This window comes from Varanus komodoensis, unplaced genomic scaffold (genome assembly GCF_004798865.1).
Source record: "Varanus komodoensis strain SLA01 unplaced genomic scaffold, ASM479886v1 scaffold10, whole genome shotgun sequence".
In the NCBI taxonomy this organism is placed as follows: Eukaryota; Metazoa; Chordata; class Lepidosauria; order Squamata; family Varanidae; genus Varanus; species Varanus komodoensis.
In genome coordinates this window covers 36,883,919-36,910,667 of record NW_025335269.1, presented here as the reverse complement: position 1 = coordinate 36,910,667, position 26,749 = coordinate 36,883,919, and the positions used below count along the sequence as shown (strand labels likewise).

General features: G+C 41.3%; 1 protein-coding gene across 2 annotated transcripts in view; it reads left to right on the top strand.

Annotated features, from left to right (window-relative positions):
- Nucleotides 1-782: 782 nt before the first annotated feature.
- ERICH1 (glutamate rich 1) overlaps nucleotides 783-26,749 on the top strand; it is a 65,867-nt gene continuing 39,900 nt past the window's right edge. For both annotated transcript variants that reach the window (XM_044418947.1, XM_044418940.1), the window contains exons 1-3: nucleotides 783-935; nucleotides 15,023-15,151; nucleotides 21,395-21,532. In XM_044418947.1, the coding sequence (XP_044274882.1) occupies nucleotides 911-935; nucleotides 15,023-15,151; nucleotides 21,395-21,532 (292 nt within the window). In that variant the 5' untranslated portion in view covers nucleotides 783-910. The remainder of the gene's footprint in view (nucleotides 936-15,022; nucleotides 15,152-21,394; nucleotides 21,533-26,749) is intronic.

Sequence of the window (26,749 nt, the reverse complement as noted above, 5' to 3'; positions counted from 1 at the left end):
GGGGACGGGATCGGGGCTCGTGCTCCCGCTACAGACACATAGACACACACACATTCCCTCTCCCCACCGCCCCACATGGGACTTGTGCTGTTCGATGCCATTGGCTGCCGACCTCTTGGAAGCCCCTTACCTTTTTCAGCGCGGACATTCTAGTGCATTATTCATTTAGCAGAGAGTGGGCTGCATGCTGGGCTCAGCGAGTCAGGTGAAGGAGAAGCCGGGACAGGAGGAGGAGGAGGAGGAGAGAGTGGTGGCTGCTGGTGGCAGTAGTAGTAGTTGTTGTAGTACTGAGAGTGGTGTTAGAAGCAGAAGAAGAAGAAGAAGAAGAAGAAAAAGAAGTGAGGCAGAGGCGTGTGTATAATACCATGATCTCCCTTGTATATTATCATGTGTCACACACTCGCTCGCGCGCGCGCAGCACACGCTGAGGTGAACTGCACCGCTCGCTAGTCCTCTCCTGCCGTCCGCGCGCTGGTGCTGCTTTTGCTGCTGCTTAAGCAACTGTGCGCTGCGCCGCCGCCGCCGCCGCCGCTGTCAAAACCACCCTCGAGGCAGAATTCTCACGCTCTGCGCAGCCGCGCTCCCCCCCCCTTGCCACCGCCTCCTCCTCCTCAAGAGGCGCGGCATAGTTCTGTCCCCGCCAGGGCAGCCATCGAGGGGAAGGTCTGCCCTGCAATTCGAACACTTCGGCGCTGGGACCGCCCTCTCCTTCGCCGCAGAACCAATGAGGTGTCAGCTCCCCAGCTGATAGACACGCCTGAGTGGGAAGAAGGAAGCTAGGAGTGGGTCCCGTCCGAGCGAGAATGTGCGCGGCTGCTTCCTAGCTGGACAGAGGCGATGCATTGCAGGCGAGCCCCGGGGTGATACTTCGCCTCTGCTGCTGCTGCTTTCGGGCGGTGCTCCAGGAGACATGGCCCTTAGCAGGAAGGCGGAAGGTAAGGCGGCGGACGGGGGAAAAGGCCAGAAAGGAGGAGCTCGTGCGGTGGGAAGAAACGGTACGATGAAATAGCCATGGGGTTAGGCTGCAGGACTGCAGGTGTTGTGGGCCTTTTTGCACGGAGGGCGGTGGAGAAAAGATGCAGCTTGCGCAGCGTTAGTCTACCTTGTGTATTTGCCTGTATGATTGCAATGTATGGGGAATGTAGCGGGGGGGGGGGGAGTGACTACTAGGCAAGAAAAAGAAGGCCCGAAGGAGGTGAATTCTGAGCAAGCTTATGGAGAGGAGGAGTGTAAGTTGTTCTGGTGGCACGGGGGAGGGGTGCGTGGAGAGAGAATTCAGGTGGCCGGAGGGCTCCTTGAAGGGTGTTCAAGTGTAAAGGAAGCTAGACAGTAGACCTGAAACTGACAGGGGCCAATACCATTAATAAGGGCTTTGCTTTGCCTGCCTTATGAGTTGTACCAAACTCCTAGATGTCTGCATACAACCCTAACTGACCCGTTCTGTTCTGTGCAGCTATAAGACTCGGGAAATGGTTCCTGTGGTTGCTGGAAGCAGGAGCATTGGGAAATCTTAGCGAAAGTGGTAGCAAATGTACCAGTGGATGGTGATGGTGCATGAAAATCTTTGCACTGTGGCTTTACTTTCCTGGTGATGTATCGCATCTTAATAAAAGCATAGCACTGAGTTGGTATTCCAGGCAGAGAGGGGCGGGATTTGGGGGTGAATCAGCCTATATCCCTGAATAATAAGTTTGCTGGAAATGCAGTGAACCAGCACTGTATAGATGCGATTGTCTAGTTCTAGGGCTAGCCTTACTGTTAGACAAAACAAGGTGGCAGCCTCAGATGATGCTGCAGGATGAGGGCTCAAGAGTGAGCAGCAGCCAAGTTTCGGGGGGCAGACCTGGGTGCATGTGCGCATGGGTCACGTCACTTGCTCTGAACCCAGTTATGCTGCCCTGGTGTGTAGTAGAAGATGGTGATGTGTCACCAGCGTCAAAAAAGATTTGTGTGCCAGTTAAGTCAGCTTTTATAGTAAGAATGGTGGTGGTTGGGATTTTGTCTTTCACCCCCTGGCAGTACTTGAGAGGTGTGTGACAGGGTCCAGAGCACCATTATATCTATTAAAACTTCTGATATGGAGGTGTTTCTGTGTAGGGATAAGCAGTGACCTCAGTTTACTGAAGAGGAGATACTTTCCCAAGATCCTAGTTGAGGCTGAAGTACATGCTAAAGTAGTGCCTGAAACTGAGGAATGAAATTAAGTAGTTTTTAGTACCTTAAAATCCTGCTTTGGAGTTTCCAGGGCTGCAAGTAACTACTGCCTAGATTAAATAGAAATCAGTGCACAACCATAATATCCATAGCTTTACAGTGCAATCCTGTACACCCAATACCTTGCCAGGCAGCAAGTCTCACTGAACTCAGTGGGGCTTATTTCTGATTAGAAATGAATAGTGCTGTGTCATTAGCTACATTTGCCCCAAGAAACATTGTTGAGCTGTAGCTCTTTATTTAGTGTTCACAGCCAGTCTGGTTGACATCCATCATAATAATACATTTTTGCCTGACCAAATGGAAACATCCATGAGCATGGGGCAATAATGGCAGGAAATGTAATCACTTCTCCTGGAGTACAAATATGTATTCCTGTTCAAGGTAGGATGAGCAAATAGTGGTATGATGAGGGCATAATTAAACTAAATATGTGTTGGGGGGAACACAGTAGGCAGTCGCAATGTTTTAATTGTTTGAATCATTTTGGCTTCTGAGAATGAGGACCTTCTGTTTTTGAAATATAAATTTTATTGCATTTTTAAGGAGGTTACCAAGCCAAGAAGCTCCACTGTGATAGCTTTTATTTGTTGTTGTTGTTGTTGTTCTTGTTATTGGTAAAAGGGGGAAAAAGAAAAAAGTAACATGAAAAAGAAAGAAAAAGATACAAAAGGACCCTACACAAAAATTGCATACAGTGTTAAGTACAGAAAATTACACAAAAAATCAATATTTAGTATTACCAATACAATTTTGATTCAATGATTACAAAAAAGCTTTAACATGGGTATCAAGTAAATAATAATTCATCTTACATCTACAAACCCACTAGCGATTAATAATTTTTCCTTTTTTCCCAGATAAAACAAAATCATAATAAAAAGATTCATAAAGCAATTATATTAATTTGAGTGTTGCATGTATAATAATAGTAATGCTCCCAAGTACTAATAAAGGATATATAATAGGCTTTTCATTTAAGATCAAATTCTTTAACCGATCTTCTATTATAGCTAATTAGTAAAAGTATCAGCTAGGTCATCCTTACATAAATGTTACTTTTTTTCTGCATTGTTAAGTAAAATATGTAAGCTTTCCATTTGTCATTAAATTCTGTGACTGGTCTTCTATTTATATAGCTGGTTAATTTTGCCATTACTGCATATTCCGCTAATTTATTTTTCCAGTCTTCACTAGCTGGACCGCTGTGATAGCTTTTGGGTGCACATTTGATTGGCATTATTACTCTAGCACAGAGATGGGCAATCAGTTGCCTTCTAGAAATTGTTGGACTGCAACTCCTGCTATCGCTTACCATTGACTATATTGGCTAGGGCTGATTAGTTGCAGTCTAGCAACTTCTGGGAAGCCACCTATTCCTGGCTTCTACCCTAGCCCTTCCTCTATTGTGTTTATTGCTCTGGCAAGATGCAAAGGGAAGCTGGGTGCTAAAGAATCCAGATGGTAATGTGCCAGGTACTAGCACCTAATGTGCTTAAAGTTAATAACCCATGAATTATCTACCCTACTTGAATTAACAGGAACAAGTACGCAAGTCGTAGGACTCTAGATATATGCAGATGCCTTCTTCATAGTCTAATCAATGTCCTAGTCAAGCAGCACACAAGACAAGTGAAAACTGGCCAGTCCAAGGCACTAGTGTGAAATATCCTCCAGTCCTTCTCTCAAGAACTAGCGGATTATTTCGTAGGACAGTAGGAAGCTGCCTTCTTACTGAGTCAAACTGTTGGTCAGTCTAGCCTAGTATTGTCAGCGCTGACTGACAATAGCCCTCCAGGGTTTCGGGTAAGGATCTTTCTAGCCTTACCTGGATCTGCCAGGAATTGAACCAGGCACGTCCTGCTTGCAGAGCATGTACTCCCAGTGGGCCATGGCCCCATCCTTTTGTTCTAACAGCCAGTAATGAAATTGCGCCTCAGAAGCACGGCTTTGTAATGCTTAACTAGGCAGCCCAAATTCAGGCACACGGCCAGGGAGATCTGTTCAATCTAGGAGACAAGGCATTTCATTGAGTTTGCCAAATATTACCTCTGTGGTGTTCTTGACTGATTCCTGCCATTATCATTGAGGCCACGGCTTCATGGAGGAGCTGATGTGGCGTAGTGGTTAAGAGCATGGGACTGGGACTCAGGCAATCTGGGTTCTAGTCCCCGCTCAGCCATGGGGCCAACTGGGTGACTTTGGGCCAGTCACAGACTCTCAGCCCAACCTACCTCACAGGGTTGTTGTTGTGGGGATAAGATGGAGGAGGAGGAGGATGTAAGCTGCCTTGAGCCCTTTGTAGGAAAAAGGCAGGATATAAATTGAAAAATAAATAAAAATAAAATAAATCACTAGATCCAAAACACACTGATGAACTGTTGCTTTGCCTTCTGCTTCTTCCAACCCAAGTATGTTTGCCTAACATGCTTACTTTGTGACCCTCTCATAGTCCACTCACTGTAATGTAAATCACTAATCACTAAGACTAGATTTAAATCATGGTTTTCTGCATAATTTGCACGCATGCCTGCCTTGCCCATAGGTAGAGGAACTTCATTAAAATATTCCCAAACTGGCTTTCTTTTATGTCCTCTGCCATTATAGGTTTCCTCCTTTAGAGAAAGAATAATGCCATAAACTTCAGGCTATACACAAAAAGATCCAAATACTTGTGGAGTATTCTCAAAAGCAGAATACTGCTTGCCCCTCTCTCCCTCCTCACACTTAGTTTCTTGTGGAGATCTATTCCATTCTTAGTAGTCTTCTATTCATTGATACATATTTTTTTAAATTTAAAATGTAAGAGACGAGGGGTTGATTCTGGGTACATAGATTTGCAAAGGAACAACTGGATTAAGGTCTTTTCCGTAACTCTGTATGTTCATTTTAGAACTTTTTTCCTGTGAAAAAGAGGCATGTGATTTTTCCAGACACAAATTCACAGTTTTGAGAACTGTAAAACCAATCATCTGTGATATCTTCTAGATAGAAAAACTTTCCATTTATCTTACAGAAAGCTCTGGATGAGGATGACATTGTGAATGGATTAATGGAATTCATTTATCCAAAAATTTAAACAATGCATGAATATACAGCCTCATGCTAAAAATTAAAAACTATTCCTTATTTCATTATGAGTAACCTTTGGACAGTAAAGTATCTTAAATAGAAAACTTTCTTTTGATAGTTTTTTTCCCCCCAAGAAGCATTTTATTTAAGAAAAAAACCAATTTAAATGAAAAAATCTAATTTAAAATTTAAAAATCAGATTTAAATAAAACAATCAGATTTTTTTTTAACCATTGATTTCTATCCACCCTGCTCATAGCACTCCACACTTTTTGAGGACAAAGCCACATTTCTGTGTCCAGAGTTCTTCTGTACTTGTGCTACCTTGCTGGATGTAAGGGATGGGAAGGTGGATCTTGGGGAAAAGCTATTGAGAGCCTATTAAGGAAGATTCTCCTATCAAGTACTGTAACCAAGGATAGGTAATTTCAATGTGTGCAAGCATTTGCATCCTAGCGTTTGAACAACTCTTACCTCCTTGTGTATATACACACCTTGGCTTCAAATTCCATCTTGTTAAGGGACTGATAGACCTTGAATCCTCATTTGGACAGACACTACATGGTTTGCTTAGCAATGAGTTTCTGGTTTGTTTAGTCACTGGTGGTGGAGGAGCCAAGCAGGAACAATTTGGCATGAGGATAAGCCAATATTTTCTGGGATGCTGATTTGTTGTTACATGTAAATACAGCCATTGCTGCGTAACTTTGCAATCATCTGTTTAAAAAACTTCCTGTGTCATGTGTAACTGTTTCATTAAAATTTATGAGACATTGCCAAAGTGCATGTAAAAATAGGAGTTTTGTAAGTTGAGTCTCCCTGTGTAGGGTTTAAATCAGTGGTTTTCAACCTTTTTTACTGTTGGGGACTGGCAAAAAGAGGAAAATTATTCCAGGGACTGCTGAGGCAGAAATAAATATCATTATATACATAATAAAGCATTTTGTGTATTAGTTTTTAAATGAAGTACGAAAAATGTAAATGTTCTAAAATAACTAGAAACTGAGCACTAAAAATGCTAATAAAAGAATAAAATATTGAAATCAAGTATAATCAAATACAACTGAAATTTTTAGAGAGCAATATGCAATTCAAATAAGGCTACTGTGAAATCTACTGTTGCTTCTTTTCAAGAATACTGGATTAAAAATTTACAATAGCAAAATACAAAATCAATATAAATGCAATACTATACTCATAGCAAATACAAATTCAGATACAATATTAGCAGCAGAGCAATACAAAATCAAACAAAGGTACTTAATACAATAATATTCATAATGTTAAATAATGAAATAGAATGAACCCCACACACTCAAGCCGCCATACACACCGGCATAGACTGGCTGAGAAAATGCTCTCAGCACAGCACAGCCCTGCCTCTGCTTTTCCCTTCCCCGTAGAAAACACAGCAGGGAAAGGAAAAGGCCCGGTCTTTGGGTCTCCACCCAGAGGGCCAACCAGGTGCGGTGCAGTTCCCAGCTGGCTCCCATTGAGCTCCCTCTCCCTTTCCCAGTTTCCTCAGCTGAGGGAGAGGAGTGACAGCACAGCTGTCCGAGATGAGGCTGTTGTGCGCATGCATGGCAGCGGCTCTTTCGCGGACCTCCAGGAAATGCCAGCGGACCGGTGGTTGAAAAACTCTGGTTTAAATAACTTAAATACAGCTTGGGATAGCTGAGATTCACGTTTGGTTGAGGTGGGAAGATGTTAAGTCTTTTCTTGCCTGCACCATCTTCCTGATCCAACTCTCCTCTGAACTGCTGTTTGTTCTTTGAGGAGAGGGAGAAATACAGATCCCTGCTATTGGTCACCTTGACCCGCTCCCATTTGTGTTGCTTTTGCTCCTGCATGTTTTCCATAATTTGCATATCTTCCTTACATCTTTCCACTGCCTACTGCATTGCTCCTCCTCCTAATTTGTTTTCTAAGCTCATTTCTTTGCAACACCTTCCTGTATCTTGATTTTTCTTTTCCTGAGCTGCCAATTTCCTCTTAGGATGAAACGTATCCTTCATTTTGCATTGCCAGACCCTAATTATATATTTTTTTAAATGGTTGTTTCTCTTTGTTGTCAATGAGCTGAAAAATATTTCTGTGTCTCCAAGAGAGGAAACCTTGGTAGACAGAAGCTCGCTTTCCTAGCCTGGCTTCCTTTTTAAGCACAATATAATTTTCAGAACCTTGTGATGTTGATTTTTTTTTGCTGGCAAAAATGTGTATGAATAGAAAGAATAGAAACATCTGAGAAGCACAGTTAAGGTGCTTACAGGCAGTACTAATATTTGTGTGTCTGATGTAAAAGCATTTTGGGGGTGGACACCTTGTCCTCCTACATAATAAAAGAAAGAGCTTCCTTATGTAGGATTTTAGTTCTTGTAATTCTTATAGCACCATAGTTTTCTCCGTAAGTTTCTTAATACGGGGAGGAGAATCTTTGCGTGTGAATGTCAGTGTCTCTGCAGACGCTAGCATAAAATTTTCATTTTTTAGGGATTAGATTTCTCTTGTCTGGATTTGCTTTTCTGTATTACGCAGTGAATAGCTTGTGCATATTTGTGGAACTTTTGGTGTAGGTATGTTACATTGAGAAAAGAGACTCGCCCCAAAACTATTTTAATAGAGGAGTTTATGCATCTTTTTATGATGCAGGGGCCACCTGGTCTCCCTCACAGCCTCTGAAGCTTGCCTGGATGGACAGAGCTGCATCGCCAGCACATGGTGACTTACAGCCATTACCATGAAAATAAGAACTTTATAAATAAAATAAGAACAGCTTTGAAGCAAACTAAGCAAGTTGTCACATACAACTTATTCAAAAACAGCCTCTTAAAGACTGCTTAAAAGCACAAAAATCAACACATTTTTTCCATCATCTTTATGCTTCTTGGTGCAGCTCTCCTGAGCTAAAGGTCCATATGGAATGGCTTTGTAGTTCTCTCATGCATTGGGGGTTGGGGGAGATAGGAAAGTAGATGCACTCGGGCTGGACCCCAGGGAGAGTATAAAGGCCCCAGTATTTTCTCTCACAGTGGCTGTGCTGTTAGATTGTTGCTGTGTGATGTGGAGAGTTTAGTTTTCTCTCCTTTATCTTGCTTTTTCTATATGCTGTTGTGGCTCACCAGCACCCCCTCGCTGCCCTGCCAAAGCATTTTGCTGCATTTCTGTCATGTAGGGCTGCTTTTAAAAATGGGCTCAAAATTTCACCTGCTCCAAAACAGGTCGGTAGGGACAATAGCCAGTACTTTTATCATCTGCATTGGCTGCCAGTCCATCTCTGGGCCTGATTCAGAGTGCTGGTTCGAAGCCCTAAAGAGCCAGAGGTTAGGTTACCTGAAGGATTGGCTCCTCCCATATGAACCTCCTGGGACCCTAAGATCATCCTCAGTGGGAGCCCCTGCCAAGGGAAGTCAGGTGGGTGACTACAAGAAAGAGGGCCTTTCTGGTTGTAGCATCCTGACTGTGGAATGAACTTCCCCGGGAGGCTCACCTGGCACCTACCTTGTACTCTTTTTGGTGCCTTATTTTCCCAGTTCTCCCAGGAATTTTATTTTCAGGCTGTTTTAAGTTCTGTATTGCATTTTAAACCTTTGTACTGTAGTGCTGCTAGGTTTTACTCTAATTCTCCCTGTAGTCTTAACTATGTACATTTTAGCCCATATTTTTTTGCAGGCATGACATTTTGTTTAATCATTGTGAACTGCCCAGGCAGCTTCAGCTATTGGGCAGCATACAAATGTAAAAATAAAGGTTGCAATATTCCATTCCACAGAGCTGTTGCATTCCTTGGTTTACTGCGTCTTTGCAGTTTTCATGTTCCTTCTTTACCCAGATGCCTCTCTTTCCTTTTCAACTTGCGTACTGCCACACACAAACACCATTGCTAATAATATTGGTGTTAGTATTTGCATTAGTAATAAATAACATCAGTCTTGCCTTCACACAATAACATTACTAACAGATTTGGGAACATTGTCTGCAGACAGCCGTTTGAAGGCAGGCCTAGAAATTTCATTGGCATGGAGAACTGCCTTGGGTTGATGTGCAGGCCCATCCTTTCAGTGCTTGTCTATACAGTTGGCTGAGCAAGAGGGGAGTGATAGCCATTCCTTCCCTGCTGTGCACTGGCAATAAGCTGGTTGTCGCCAGGATGCTCCTGTTTGGCTGCCAGGGCTTTCAGCCCCCTGTCTGAAGAAAGCCCTGCAGCTAGTGACAATGGCCTGGTTCTCGCATCATAGTCACCCAGATGGTGGACATGTAGGAGTGCTTGTAGAAACCACCCAGTTGCTTCAGCTATGAGCAGGAGTGGGTAAACTGGATTGCAATTCTGGCTTGTCGTTGGAGGGACCAGTCAGGGTTCTTGGCTCACATGTCATGGTAAGCAACTCAGGGACACAGCATACCACCACATGACTGACTGGAGAGCTTGCACCAGTCGGCTGCCACATTCACCACAATCCAAGAGGGTTTTTTTAAGCCTAGGTTGTTGTGCTGTTCCCCCTTCACGGGCAAAGCTCTGGCAAGGGAGGGACCATGTACTTTCCTTGTGAGCGTGCCTGTGCTCTGTTTGTGTGGATCGCAGCATCATGTCACTGTGATATTCCAGCCTGTTGATTAATGCCTTCTATTTATGGGTAATGTGGGGTGCTAATTGGCATAGGACTTTGGAGTGGTGCTGTAGTTGCCAGGGATGCAATCAGTGGCTTTCAGTATGGTTTGTTTCTCTGGCTATTTTGCTTCCTGTACTCCTGATGAGGGTCTGTAGGATTGCTAGTACATTGCAACACTTTTCAGAGGAGATACCATATTAGTCTGTTGCAGCAAATCCAATATAACCTTGTGGTGACTGGAAGACCAAAATGTTTTCCTCTGAGATGAGCTTTCCAGACGCTCTCCTCCTCATTCCAGATGCTCTTCCCCTCATTCATTACAATTGAATTTGTTAGTCTTTAAGCACTGCAAGACACTCTGTTGTTTCAAGTACTTCATATTTTTGTGGCAGTGCTGGGATAGATGGATTGCCTTTCAGATACCTTTTGTAGAACAAGATGTTCCATACAGAGGATATCCTTTGGCCTCTATATCTCCCACCATTGGCTAGGGAGTTAAAATCCCCACAGTAACTGGACTAGATGACCACAATGTGCCTCCCCTATTATGGAGCACCAAACATTCTAGCAATTGCCTTTTCCACAATGCAATGCTGATGCCTAGATTTCAAAGAAAATAGATGGCTTCTTTTCTTCAGGTAGCAATCAGCAATCTCAAAGCCGCTGAGGCCAACAGCAGAGGTGTACCTTGTTTGAGTGAGAGTGAAACTACATTTGTTTCCTCAGTTAGGAGAATGTAGGCTGACTCACTTATACTGAAATGCAATTTTATTTCTTTTAGCTGTCCTTTCAACTTCTTGGCCCTGTGTTAATTTTATGCTTCCTATGACATCTTACAATGTGCATGCCAGAGTGTGCATTTCTAGGTATTTCCAGCAGCATATTTACAAGTCTAAGGTCCCAAGTGTTGTACAGAGTTTACAGATATTTTTCATATATTGTTATACCTATTTTTAATTTTATTTGTATTTTGAAAAAACATGGTTTTATGAACTGTTGCAAACCACCCAGAGCGCTTCAGCTATTGGGCCATAAAATTAAATCATCATCATGATCATCATCTACTAAAGACTTTTGCTTATTTTGTTTAAGTGATGTGCAGATGCTTATATGTATTTTAGACCCATATGGAAACACATTTAACTTGAGTAGACATGTCTAATCTGTAGCTGCCCTCTGACAAGATGGCTAACATGAAAATGGGGATATGATATAGCTAATAAACAAGTGCCTGTGGAAAGCTTAGCTTGGAGACAAAATATAGGCTTTCAAAACCCAGAGGATTAGAAGAATTATTACTAACTCTTATATCATCAGTATAGTCCAGTAACAGATAAATGTTTTGATATGAGATTGCTTTTAAAGTTGCATTTCTCTGTGGGTGACCTCCGGCAGAAAGGAGAGTTCACTAATACTTTAATGAATAAAATTAAGTATCTGTCATGACTTGGTCTCCACAATTTAATGCACCAGCACTAGTGGCAGTATTCAAACCACGGTCTAGTCCAATTTCATTTGATTACTTTTTGTTATTGGAAAAGAGGACGGAGACAAGTTCTGTTATCAGCTGCAATTCAAGGTATTGCTTTTAACTTTTTCCCAAGCCATTGAAAGCTTTAAGGTTATCCAAGAGACTACCTTCTCCCATGAGTACCCACCTGAACATAGGATCCCCTTCAGAGGCTCTGTTCCAAGTACCTCCACTAAGGACTATGAGGCAGACGATAGGGAAAGAGCCTTTTTGGTTGTGGCACCCCAGGTGTTGAACATCCTCTACACCAAAATGGTTTTCGGCAGAATTCTTTGGTCTTTTCTGCACCAGATGAAGGCCTACTTTTTATTCACCTTGTTTTTTTTTTTTTTACTTTTGTTTGTTTATTGGTTTATTTATTTTTAGTCTGGGCCTGTCAGTTTAAGTTTATCCTTAATTGTGTTTTCAGTTCTACTAAGTCTTTATTGATTTTTATTGGAAAAGGGTAGCTATAAAAATACCATGATAAATGAGCAAAGTATAAAGTACTTAGCATTGAAAAAGTTGTTGCTATGTTTTATCTTTAGTTAGAGCTTCTTGCTTAGAGAAGGGAAAGAAGGAAACAGATGTTGCTGCATTTTTCACTTAGTCTGCAATTTAATGCACTATGTAATTGGTTCCAGTGAAAATGCAAAACAGGGGTCTAATTTTCTCTTCACACATTCTGCACCTCTCATGATCATGTCACACTGTGAATAGATTCTGGTTATAGCCTATACTGGAGTACTGGGCAATACCGTAATTTTACCTCAAAGAGCAGCGATGAATATTTATTTATATATTTCATTTTTGGCCCTCAGCACAGCCCAAAGGCTCTCTGGGCAGTAGTTGTATTCCCCTACCTCATCCCCCCGTATGATATGGTAGTACAATAATTGGAACAATAGTTATGTGGCAGGAGGGAACCTTGCGAAAATAGAGTCACTTGATACTAAGAGATCTTGGGTCTTGAATGAAAAGCCCAGGTTTTGCAATTCCTGTTTACAGAAGTATGGGGGAGGGGCAGGAACTGGTAAAATGTAATTCTACTTCTTAAGTGCCTAGAAGAAATTTTCCAGTGCCTCTAAGGGCAAAATCTTTTGTATGTCTAGTCAGATGAAAATCCTGCAATGTCCAGCATCCTTCCAGCTGTGCTGGCTGAGGGTATGCTGAGAATTGTAGAACCATATTTCTGTTTAAACATAAATAGGATTGTATTCTAAAGTAATTTGTAGTTCCTTTTGGTTGGTGGAGGGTGAGGAAAACACACTGACTTCAAACCAGCAAGTTAATGGATAGAGCAATAGGAGGCCTAGCTCTAAGATGGCTCTTTGGCAATTTTGATGCAATTTTGTGGCTGGCATGTATTCCCCACCTTTGGAAATGGCTCCTTCCTTCAACTTGACCAGGGTTCTTTCTGAATGCAGATGGTGGGACAGAGACGCTTGTGCCTTCCAAATTTCTTTAGGGCGTTTCAGCGTTTTCCAACCTCTTAGCAGATGCCCCCTAACCTGGTACTGTGTTAAGCACACAGGGGCTGGCAATCGCTAGGACGAGCTTGATAGTAGCCACTGGGAATCTGGATGTGGGCCTGGTCAGCTGTGAGGTGGCCTCATTTTGCAGACAAAATGCCATCCCTGACCTTAATTGCAACTTCACAGCATTGTATTCTCCTGCATAAGTGAAAGACTTGATTACCATGCCCATTCTTCGGTAATGTCCTAGCAGTTGATGTGGATGTTCTCTTCCTGTCTCTGCTGAAAGCTGCTTTTTGGTTCTCCAGTAATGTATCCTTTTTACATTGAAATGTGCAGAAGTTTGCCTACAGGCATACCTAGATCAAGGTTAGGAGACGACGTTTCCCCCATGTACACTTGAGAGTAATTTTCCCTACTTAAGCAGTTTATGCACTGTTTTTTTTTCATAATGAATATTATTCTGTGAGTTACATTGGTCTCAATATGATGTATGATGTGAAAGAGAGCATTTTCTACATAGGTATAACTTTTTTTTAAATTTGGGAATTCTTAAAAATCCCTGAGAAGCATTTTTGTCTCTAGGCAGTATTATAATTATTTTGCTAGGGATTTCGTGTAGGTTGGCCTTAAGGCCCAGATGTCATTTTCCTGCTCAGTTTAATTTCTCTCTTTCTCTCTCCCTTTAAACCAGTGTAAAGACTAACATTTTTGTTAGTCTTATACAGCCTCACAGTGTGGCAGTATAATGGAAAGGACATTCCATACAGTAACAATTTTGGGCAGCTGAAAAAGAAAGATAGGTGAATTGGCAAAAATATCTAGTTCTCATTAAGATCATGGCATATTGCTTTCTCTGTCTTAATTCTTAATCCAATTATAATTTTATATAAATGACCAGTAGCAACTTGTATTTTGCAGGAATAAAGTGTTAATGATAAAGAGATGATGACGGAGTGTTGTCTTAAGAGTCAGCAAGATCAGGGCCGTTTTAATGCATGGGCCTGATGGGCACTTGCCTGTGGGCACCATACTAATCTGTGTATATTAACCCTTGGAAAATTGGAAAACTTCCAAAATTAACAGTAGTTGTAGTTGTCACAGGTGCCCCAGTGCACTGCTTTGCCTGGGGCCCATAATGCTGTTAGGACGGCCTTGAGCAAGATGACATAATACCCTTTTACATTTTTTGGTCCATGGTGCCGGATGCAATCTGTCTTCCATTTCTTAGCGTAGCCATGGCAAGGATGCTGTGAAACAAAGTCTGATACAATGGAAGGCATTTACTTCAGGGAACAGATTCTGCTTGCACTACATGCAAACATTTGTTGTCCTTCTTAAGAATCCTTAAAACTCCAGTTATGGTATAGGTAAGGTGGATCACTTCTACTTTTCAACTTACATGCAAAAATATCCAAAATCTGGCACAGTGAGATTTTTTTTCACCATCAAAGAAACCACCTCTTTCAAAAAGCTGGCATTTTTGTTCTGGATTGTCTTGAAGCCTATTTCAGTGTTACCTTTTAGCAGTTTGTTTCCTTGGGCTAATTGCTTATTTTCTTTGCTAGGGATAAATAGGAGAGCACTCTTCAAATATCATGCCTTACAGTAGCTTCCCTGTAATTTTCCACCCTAGAACAAAGTACTATTTGGCAAACTATTCTCATGTTTATTCTCCATAGGCATAGAAGCAGCACCAAGTGACTTTTGCTCTAAAGATCTGAGGCCGTTTAATAGTAGAAGTGGTGCTTCATGCAAGGTATAGACTGAGAGAGATGCACATAACTCTCCCTTGAGGACAAGCTGATAACTACGCATTAAATCACTCTGTGTGATCAGCAGCCTATTTTTTGAAGGTCAAACTCATTAAGGTAAAACTGAAATTGTATGCAGGGCCTGATGGTACACTGTAAAACCTTTTGTGATCAGCAGGTACTCTGCACACATTTGTTTCCACAAGTTGTGATTTGGTTCCCCAAAAGGCATCCCAATCTCTAAGCTGTCACTCTCTTGCACTCAATCCCCTTCTCTTTAAAAATTAATGCTTTTTGAATGGAAGTGGAAGCAAGAACATCAAGCCTTTATTTCAGGTTATGAGTACAATAAACTATAATGCTAAACTTATTTCATTGCCTCTTTTTTAGTTTTCCGAAAGAAGGTGTTGGAGAAACTCTTTCCTGTTCCTTCTGATGTAGTATCTTCAAGTGGTCCAGTTTCAGAGCAAGAAGTTCCTGAGAGTACTGCAACTTTACAAGGATGCCCCCATTTACCAGGTAATGATGACCTGAGAGGCCTTATGAATGGTTATGCAATGCTTGCTGGATGAACACTATCTTGCTTAGAATGTTGCATGCAGTGAAAGAAAATGGTGTGATTTGTGTTCATCTTTATTGCGAGGATGCAACTTAAACAAGAGATCCTGGCATAATAAGGCTATTTATTTTCAGAAGAGTACAAGGAAAGGGTTGAAAGTACAAAAGTGCAAAGGCTGTGATTGGTGGTGGCTTTATTCTTTGTGTTCAATTTTAGTATTGAATTTGCTGCTCTACCGTTGTTTGTTGTACCTCATCTAGAGAACACATAAGAAGACTGGTGAATACAAATATAGTAAGCACTTGCGGGTAGAAATATTAATCTGGAACAATGAAAGCATATTGTCTTAAATATTCAGCCGGCATCTACCTAAATGCAAAGTGAAAATCACATTTGATCATTTGCTTCTAAAACAATAACACATCTGCCAGTTGCAAAACAGAATCTTAAATTCCTGATGAGTACTCAGGAACTACCCATATTAGAATTAACCCAAGAAAAACAGACAGACAGATGCTGTTTGAAGTTAACTAATTTCACATTCAACCCAGCCATGTTTGGAATAGAAGTGCTTCTTGGAGAACCGGCTTACCCTTCTTTTGCAGCCCGTTCACTGGAAAAAGCTAGTTTGAGGTAACATCTGGTGTTTTCAGATTGGAGGAATGCCTGCAATTGTAATCTTGGAAGTATAAAATGCGAAGCATTGGTAGAATCGGTTCAGTTTGATCAGCTATTCTAACCAACTCCATTGAGATATATGTTAAATATAGTGTTTATTAATGTTAAGTAGACTTACTCACTCCCACTAGCAGTTTCCAAAGAGATAACAACTGCACAAGGAATAAGTAGAATTGGAGATTATTTTGCATTCTCTTATGTAACCCTCCAGGTATAAAATCTTACTTGCTCATAAGGAATATACATCCTCTTCTCTCTGTGAGTAGTTTTGGAAGGTTCTATTAGAATATACTGTTGTGTGTAGGAAGGAGGGAACGATATTTGTTAAAACAGTCTAATAACAAACACCCCACAAGCAGTATCATGTCTAAACCACTGGCTGCAACATCAGAATAAAAAAGTAAACTAACGTAATCCTGATGTTGAGTTATGGATACAGCCTAGCTTTAACACGCATTTCATTCTTTACGCTGAGAATTAGCATGTAAGCTGTTCTTATTACCCAGGTGTACCTACAACAATAGCTTCTGTTTTGCATATTAAAATACCTGCTCAGTAACTTTTCCGAAAGAAGTTGCTTACACCCCCCCCAAAAGAAACAGTATTCCATTTTAAGATATTTCATAAAAATGTTCAGAAGTCACAGTACTTTATTTTCAGGTGCTAACTAGTATGAATATAGGAAATATGACTTACAAGACAATCTTGTACATGTTTACCCAGGTATATGTCCAGTTGTATTCAAAGGGGCTTACTTCTTATTAAGTAAATTAACACCATTCTTTTTGCATTGATTATTTACATCCAAAGCTACTCTGCCTTTACCAGAGAAATGTATATGGTATCGAAAGTCTGTTTAAATAAAATGTTATCTTCTCACCTTGGCCCAGAAGGATCATGGCAAAGAATGCTCCCCATAGGTTTCCACTGTAAAGTTTCTGCAGTATTTCTTGAAAACGCGAATGCTGCCCAGAGCAGGAAGTGTTTGTAGGGAAGAATCCTGTGGGCAAGAGGGGGAAAATCTTTCTTGGATATATCAGTTCTCCCCTGCAAATGTGCCTTACACCTGATATATTTTTCCTCCCAAAGCAGACATATGCTTCTGAAGGGCGAGGAACATTTGAGGACAGGAAAGGCTCAAGCTTTTCCCCTTAGTCTGCCCATCAGTTCTGTCCTATCAATGGTATGTTGAATTCATAAGGGAAAAAAGCAGGATATAAAGAAAGCAAGCAAGCAAGCAAGCAAACAACATTATTCTTCTCATTACCGCAGCAAATACGGTTTTGAGAATATCGCCTGATGACTGTAAAAGTGCATGTTCAATTGGTAGTGACAGTGGTACTTTTTTCTTTACAATGTGAAAGTATTTCCCATGATATATTTCTGGCAGGAAGAACCTTAATTTATCAATGGCTGTCCAGTATAAGGAATTGTAAATGCCTCTAGAGTGTCATGTTTATTGCTAGAACCAATAACCTGATGTTGCAATAAATTCTGATGCTTAACATATTCCTTCAGATTTAGTACCAGCGCTTCTTACTAACTTGTCTTTAACTTGAATCAGTTGGTATGCAAGTGCAAATGTATCTTTTCACTACTTAATAATGCTGTTGTCTTAGACCTAAATAACATTTGTGCACGCAGCCTTAATATAATTTTGCCTGTCTCTATTAGAAATAGGGTTGTTTGGTTTTTGTTTTTGTTTTTAAAAAGCTGCTCCGATTCTGAGGCTTCAGTATTAGTGATACACTGGCAAGCAAGGCAAATATTGTTTATACATATTCATAAGAAAATCTTTGGCAGTGCAATAATGGAATAAACAACTTTTGCAGACTGATTAAACAATTCATTTTAGCAGTTAATTACTGTGGCAAGAAGGAGCACCAGACTGTAATTATTACATTGTAGAGCAGAATATGACATTTTAAATGCCTTTCCATCAAGAACTGGTGGCTGATTATGTTAACATGACATAACTATCAATATCATAGTTGATTATTCATAATATTCTGAGGCCATAGTTTCTTCTTTAGATCAACAAACTACGACTATTAACTTGTGTTGAGAAAAAATGACATGGGGTACTTTTTCCTTTTTACTTGTTCATTTAACAAGTAAAATAAACATGTTCAGTTAGATTTCTCTAAGTCATCAGAACATTTTAATACAAATTGAACATTTTGCAATGTATATAATCCTACACAAATTAACCTAATGTGCATTGGAACTTTCTGAAAAATTGTCCAAAGCAAAATTTACTGGAAAACTCACATTACTGGTTTGGGACAGTTATTCCTAAGCTACCTTCTCTGGGAAATAATTAGCAGTGCAGTGCTGTGCAACACTGACCTAGAAGTAAATCTGTCTGAATTCAGAAGAGGTTACTTCCTGGCATTTGCCATAGGATTGCAGCCTAAATTTTATTTTCCCTAAAGTACTTACTCTCTGGGTCTTCCCATTCCTTCTTTGTATGTATCCCTGTTCTGGTTATATATCATTTTTCCAATCAGGTCCTTACTAGGGTTTAGGAAAACTTGTCAGAAAAACCCAATAGGAATAAAACAGATCACAACTTTACAGAAACTTTGCTGTGGCACACAAGCAGTGTTCCGCTGTTCCACTTTTTGACAATCCACAGGTTAGCAGAATGGCCCAACCCCAAACCACCTACTCAGAAGAACTTTGGGAGGAAGGATATGCATTAGCTACAGGCAGCTGCAGCTCTTCCCATGACTGGTACCATCAACCTGGTAGATCTCCTATAAGTCCCCTAGCATGAATTGACTTATACTCTGGGGCCTTTTAAGCCCCGCTCCCTTTGGCAGGGTGAATGAGGAAACCACCATCACTCACTGCATCGCTATTGATCCTTTCTGGTGCTTCTGTACCAGGCAGACAAAGTAAGCAGTGATGACGTAACACAGGTGCACAACGCACTAACGTGGTAGGTGGATGGTGCACACAAACCTGGGCAAATTCCTTCCAGGTAACTAACACAGGATCTCTAACAGCAAGTACCAGCCAAACTATAATACATAGCAGAATATAATCAAAGAAGGCAATGGGTGGGAGAATAGATGGACCAGGAACTGGCTGAGCCTTGAGACAAATAGGCCAGGAGCAGATGACAGTCATCTATTCTTTGGTCTGGGCAGAGTGAGGCATGGCAATGAGCTGCATTGGGTTAGCGGCACTGATTCTCCTTCCTTCTACTGCCACCTGCCCCCACCCCCCAACAAAGCTAGGCATCAAACAAAGGTGCAGATTTTTCTGTGTGGAAACATATACATATAAATGCTCATCTATTCACCATAGTGAAAAAGTTATTACACTGCTTACTGCCCGGTTGCTAACTATTGATGGGCAAATGTAAGACCTTATATTCTGATGATTACAGTCGACCCTCCACAGTCACAGGAGTTAGGGGCATGGGAGGCCTCTGGAAGTAGAAAAACCACAAATATTGTTAGTTCCCCTTCCAAAAAAACCCCCTCTTAACCCCTAATACTATTGACAATGCATGCACTTGTAGATGCATTGCAGTGGCCTCGTTCACAATGTGAATAGCTTAAAAATGCTTTAAAAAGGCCTGACGTGCTGGAGTGCAGCCCTCTCTGGGGGAACTCATCCTGCATCACATCATGAGCTTTGCACACGGCTGCATCCCCAGTCCTGAGTCTGGGGCCTGCTTTTCCCTCACTGGGGGCCATCGCACTGTTCCAGACTGCAGACAGCAAGGAAAGCGTTCTCCACACAGCTGTCAGAGAAGTAGTAGGCAGGAAGCTGCAAAACTCCAGAAAAATTCCCATTTTTCAAATAATAAAATTCACAGAAGTTAAACCTATATCAATGTTCAGTTGTAGTTATTTTTAAAAACATGTGGGAATAGACCACTCTTCAAATGGATGACTGTGCTCTGTAAAGTAGGAGCCATGGATGCCATAGTCAGAGCTGGAATACAACTGTGGTTCTGTACTGGATCATCAGTCGGGCCTGTGTAAGGGACAAAGCCAAATGATCTGCCCTCAAAAAGGGCTTATAAAGCATGTTGATTCCTTCAGCAGTGCTGCTGTTGGGGGTTGTGGAGATTGTGGAAGCACAGCTCTTCAACCACAAGCCCGAAAGTTCCAATTTTAATTCGGGAACCTTGTGCCTGAGCTAAGGAAGTTTGCACATTCCAGACCAATATCTCCCTAAACATTTTGCACATTATCTTTAGCTGATGAATGAGAAATTTTGCAGGAAAAATAGAAGGCATTTCTTAAGAATTACAATTTCCCTTGTACGCGCTCCCCCCAAAAAATCCAAGCCTGACACTGTCCAATAAATTTTAACACCCTGAAGAAGTTTCACATTTGCTTCTCATTAATTCCAGCACTGATTAACACCTCATTATTAATCAACAGTGGTAGAAGACTTGGCGGTTTGAGGGGTTTAGCATGAATTTAGGGAAATGAATTTACAGAGAAGTTTCAATTAATTTTTAGCTTGATGTCTGTCTTTTCGGGTTGCATGATTAATCAGTTTGCATCTTGTTGCATTATTTTTATTTCCTTTGTTGACCTCTAAAGTGGAAGACTTTTAAACTATTTATCTAAAACTATCTGGAACTAAGAGCAGTTTTTAAAGACTGGTTTAAAAATAAAGGTGAAATGAATAGTAGATATTTAGCTTCTTCAGTCCTATGAAATCACCTCATATCTTCTGAGCAAAATAAAGCATGTTGAATTTTAAATTTCACATCAGTATCTATAGGAGCTGCAGTCAATAGTCTCTTTTATGTGTCTGGAAAGCTGACATCACATATTTTACCCGTTGATCTTCATCAAAGCAATAGTAATGGAAGTAGACTTTCCTTCCTCAGTATTTACAGATTTAAATGCACTCTATAGCATTGTGACTGCATTTTGGCAAGTGTAGCCAAATTGTATTACAGCTCCTCAGAAGGCCTTTGAGAAGTGTGCCAGAATTGCTTATGAGTGGTGTTCATCTCCACAAAGCAATTGCAGAGGGATTGCTGTTGGTTTGAATTTATCCCTCGCAGTGCCTGTGTGTGCTTATTTTTTTCCAGAAATGTTACTGCCAGCATTAACACGTTTTTGAGAAAGCCAATGATATACACTGGCAGCTGGGCTGGAGATCAGGTGCTGCTGCTACTAAGACGTGGCTTTGGTTGTATTAGGACTAGCATAATCTCCGTGTCAGTATCAGTGTGATCTCATAGATGCTAATAGATTAGCATGTTTGTGGTGATATTTGATGCTCTGATCATGTGGTCGGAAAGGGGAAGAGCCTCCCAATTCTGCAAAACCACACGTGTAACTGGCCACCCTAGCCCTAGCCCCGACTCTGATTTTATTCCCCTTAAGATAAATGGAGAGCTTTAGTTGAGCTTCTGAGCTTTAGTTAAGCTGGCAGAAAAAGCGATTTTCCCTGTCTTGCTGCTGTCAAGGGAAGGTGGGCAACTCGGATAAGTGTGGAAGTACCCTAGCAAAAACAATGTGGCTTTTTTTACTGTCTTCTAGATAAGAAGAGTCTGATGCTACCTCCAAGAAAAATATACACAGTGACTGCACCTCCTGATGATTATGTACCAGCTGCTAATGAGGAAATCAGTCACAAAAATCCCGAGGATGATGATGCCAGTGAGGATGACTTTCCGGGTGAGGAATGATGCTTTTTCAGAAGTCAGTGTTTAAAATCATAAGCAGCAATAGAGGGATTATTCGGAAAGGTTTACCCATTTGCACTTCTGCGCCACTTGCTAAGATGGTGGCAGACCTTCTTTTGCTACCTGCCAAATTTTATGAACGTCTGGGAGACGAACTGGGGAAATGCCACCAGCTTGTCTATACAGTGAGAAGAGTACAGTATGTGCAGGAATATGGAAGTCTGTACTGCTGAACTTGGTGCCGTTCAGGCACTGAGTAGCTGTTGCTAGTTTTCGAAGAGCTGAACTACCTCAGATGTGCAAGTGAGGGACTGAATATTTGAATGTGGCTCACATTTCCCTCCCCCTCCCTTCCTCTGTGTGTGTGTGTGTGACAGGGAGGGAGAGAAAGCTTGTAAAGAGAAGACTCCCTCATATGTTAATTGTGTACATGCAAGAACATCTTGATTCTGTAGTGCTCTTAAAGGGTGGTAAGCCGTCAGAGCCAACAGGCCATGGTATATGCTAGCGGGCTATGTTTGGCATGATGAGTCAGCTGGTGTATGGGCCTGCATTCCTCCAGCTGTCTTGCATAGCTACCAGAATCACAAGACAGAATGGTGTAATGTAAAGGTTGTTGCGCTAGTGTAAAGTTTTGGTTTTATTTCAGATGCTTTTCATTTAAATTTGTATTATTGTTGGTTTTAATCCCTTGTAGACTGCCTATGGGCCAGTGCGTTTTCCTGTGTGTGTGTGTGTGTAATACACGGGAGGCTAAGGAACCACATGTGACTCCCTGAGTTTATTTTGCAGCTCGTTGCTGTGGGGGCCCGTGGGCATCCATTTCCCACTCAACGCTCCCCTCTGCATGCAGGCCTCTGCTTGCCACTTGCCGCCATTGTCACCACTTGCGGGTGCCTGCTTGCAGCTTTCAAACATCTGCATCATAATTACAATTTGATCTAGGAAATAGATTCACACAGTCCAGCTGCTAGGTATCTTGATTTGTTACTTCTTTCTTATTGCTCAGCATATAAACTTAATAAAATGGTGCTGTAAGTTTTGCCATCTCTTAATTTTTCATGGTTGAATGATGTCTGCTGCCAATCTTATTCTTAGTGCTTTTATAAGGGTGAAGGTAGTGACAACAAATCTTGTGGATCAGATTACAAGCATCTTTACATTTGAGAATCATATGCATATGGACAGATGAACTGACTTTTCAGGTCTCTAAAATGCTAGAAATTGTGGGTGCAATATATGGTGGAATTCTAGGAATAGAATTTTTAAAGTAGGAGTGACTTCTGTTTGCATTTAACTTTGTTCCTTTTATTGATTTAAAGTATTTATAAGCTGCATTTTAGAATAATTCTAAGTTAGATATTGTCCATGTGGGCAAACCAGTTTATATAAAGTGTTTCCTCCCACAAGAGAACATCATTTACTGCAATGGGGTAGAAATGTGATTGTGAAAAGGAAAGCGTGTCCCTCTGCAGAAATGAATGGCTGCTGCACATATGTTGGGCCATTCAGCTTATAGTTCCTGGAATCCAGGTGGGAGGGGGATGCTCGCACTGCAGAGTCTCACATGGCATTGGGGCTGCTGCAAGGAGCAGATTTTCTTAATAGAAACTCTTTTGAAGGGCAGAATTATTCAGTACATTAACTTGCTACAATGATGGAATCATGGCTCTCAAAAATGATTGAAATATTTAAGAATTACAGGTAAAAACAAATACGTCAGTAGCAAAATATGGCAAGATTAGACTGTGGATACCACGTATCTCTGTATATTATTCTTTTTCCATTTTACATGGGCAGGTGTTTTATGGTCTAGGCAGAATGAAAACATCTGATTTATGACAATCAGGAGACGGAATGTTTAGCAGGAGACTGAAGAAAAGGAACAGCAAAAATACAGCTTGGTGAATATTGGAAGTGGGAAGGGCAGGTGCATGTGGTGTGTATTCCCAAGGCTTTCTGATTGCAACTCAGAGGAGGAGTAACAGCAGGGGGAGGCCTCAGAATGGGGCATGCCCAGATGTTGAGATGAGAGAAGCAGTGTTGCTTATCTCAAGGCCAGACTGTCTGCTTGATCCCACAGCCTCTCAGAACAACCAAGATGTCCAGCTATTGGGAGGGGGCTTGGAACAGGAGAGTTTCCCAGCGACAGACAAGGTGGATACAGTGCTCAACCCCATGATGCAACGTTGGCAAAGAAGGACGGCCCAATTAGAGGTCTGACCTGCAGAGAGGCGTATCCTCGCTTCCAAAAGGCTTCTCTCTAAAGAATGAGGCCCAAACATACTCATAAGGAGAGTTCCTAGAACTAAATACTAGATTGGGTTCAACAAAATGCTCTTGCTTTCTGAGGGATTCATTCCAGGTGATTGTGGTTCTGGAAAAATGCTTTGGTCCATAAAGAACTTTTTGCAAAAAAAAGGTCTGTGGCTTTGAATGTGTGAAGGGAGGAAACCTAGCCCATGACAGTGAATGTATTCAGTATAGCTCATCTCCTGCCTATGCAGTTTCCTAAGTGCTTTCAAGCTTTTCTACTACCTCTAGGATAAGTAATACATTATTTCATTACTCTGTTTGCCTGTAGCTTCATTAAATAAATATCCTTATGAGTGAACAACAATATAATTAAAGGGACTTAGCAATAAAAAGCCTTGAGTGTCAAGCATTGTTAATTAAATCTTGGTGCTGAATCTTCTTTGGCACAGCTTCCGATTCTCATCCTGCAGTTGCTTCTTTGCTGTAGTGGTCTTTCTTCTCTATCAAGCCGAATAACCAAAGTCCAAAATCCTATAACTGCACCTCTGCATTTTTTTTTACTATCATAGCTTTCTATCTGCAGCAGTTTCTATGATTCAAGTCAGGTTTGGTGACAGTTCTTTCAGTCACACACAGCCATCGTGCCTGCCTGACACAGAGCCAAATGGTCGTGCTTCACTCTCCTGGCAAATTCATTTTTCCTCTTCTTTCCCTGCAAAAAAAAAGTTCAATTTCACCACCTTTTGGGGACATTGTGATAAGGAGGAATACATATGTAGCATAACTGGTACATTCTAAATGTTTCAGACTGCAGCTCTCATAAGTCCTGAGCCGTATTGGCCAGGGCAGAAGGGAGGTGACTAAAGCATTTGGAGGTTGCCAGCTTGGGGGAAAACTGAACTAATCTTTTCATATCAAATTTGTAATTCCATTCTTGCACCAACAGTTGCATTTAGTAGAATGACCTCTAGAAATGTTTTCTAGATCATGGTGTCCAAACATCAGGGCTTAGAAATCTCCTAGAGGTTGTGTTTATATTATTATGTGCTGTCAAGTCATCTCCGAATTATGGTGACCATATGAATGAAAGTGCTCTGAAATTCCCTATCCATGGAAGCCCTGCTTAGCTGGCTCTTCAAAGTTCAAGGATGTGGCTTCCCCAACGAACTCAGGCTGCCTCATACTTGCTCTTCTTTTTTTTTTTCTGGTGCCTTCAACTTCCCTTAGCAAGATTGTCTTCTCCAGGAAGTTTTGCCTTTTCATGATGTGCCCAAAGTATGACAGCCTCAGCTTTGTCAGTTTTTCTTCTAACTTTTGTGCCTATTTATTTATTTATTTAGAATATTTATATGCCGTCCTTCCTCAGAGCCTCAGGACAGCTTACATAAATAAACAAAAATGGTAATAAAAACATAATACAAATAAATTCCAGATCCACCCTGGCTGCAGATTAAAACAAAAATAGCTAATATTAAAAGTTATTAAAATATTGTTGAAATAAAAAGGTCTTAGCCTGGCGCCAAAAAACGAATAATGACGGTGCCATTATTAACTGAATTTTGTCAGTTCTGCCTTGATTTGACCTCCTTTTGTGTTTCTTTTGGTGCTGGGCATTTGCAGAGGGCCATGTTGCAAATGCATCAATTTTCTTCCTGCCCGCTTTTGTCAGCTTTCGCATCCATACATAGTAGTCAGGAATACAAGAGTGTGGCTGATCTTCACCGTGGTCTCCAGTGAAATGTCCCCACACTGGATGATCTTTTCTTTCCTTCACTGCTGCCCTTACCAGTCTTAGTCTTCTTCAGATTTCTGGACTGCAGTCTGCCCTTGAGTTGATGACCGAGCCAAGGTATGTAAAATCTTTCACAATTTCAATTTCTTCATTGTTAACAGTACAGTTGTGTAATTCTTCTGTAGTCACAACTGAAAAGGCCTGTCACCCACCTGTCTTCCCTTGGCAGGAACTTCTGCAGTAAGACCACTAAGGATGATTTTAGGGGCCAAACAGGTATATGTGGGAGGAGGCAGTCCTTCAGGTAGCCTGGCTGCAAGCCATTTAGGGCTCTGAATGTTAGTACGAGCCCTTTGAATTGGGACTGGATTTGGACTGGCAGCCATGGCAGATGGTAAAGCAGTCGCTGTTAGCAATCTTGCTGCTCTGTTTCAGGCCATTTCCAAACCATTTTAAAAGACAGCACCACACATAAGCACTGTAGGGATCCTATTGAGGGTTACCAGAGCATTGATAAGTGTAGTTAAGCTATCTGTGTCCAGGTGAGAGTGCTGTTGGTCAAAGCTGAAAAAAGTGCTCCATGCCACCGAGTCCCCTTGTGCCTCTAGCAACAATGCAGGATCTGGGTGCATACCAAACTACAAATTTATTTTATTTATTTATTTAAAACATTTCTATGCCGCCCCCATCGCAACAAAGCCTCGGGACGGCTCACAAAGAATACATACATACATACATACATACATACATACATAATGATAATATAACAATTTAAAAAAATCGTTAAAAAGCCCCCAGTGCATTCTCGGCTATTATTTGATTCTTTGATTTGATTCTATAAATTTGATTCTTTAGGGGAAGTGCAACCTCCTCCAGAATTGACTGACTCATTCATACAGGCAGGTGAACCAGCCACTAACAGTAGCTCTGCCTTGTCTAGACTGAATCTCCCTGGCTTTCTACCCGCAATCGCACTATACCACCTGCCCTTTAACATCTCAGTCAAACCTACTATCTGTATTTTACCCTTTTTGCAATAAGGGTCTAAATTAGCATATCCATCATCTCGTCATTATCCTCATTATCCTTACATTGCATTTATATCCCAGCTTTTTCCCTCCCCTGAGGAGTCCAAGGTGGCTTACATCAGTCCATTTTATCCTCACAGTAACAACTCCGTGAGGTTATGTTGAGAGTGAGTGACCAGCCCAAGGTCACCCA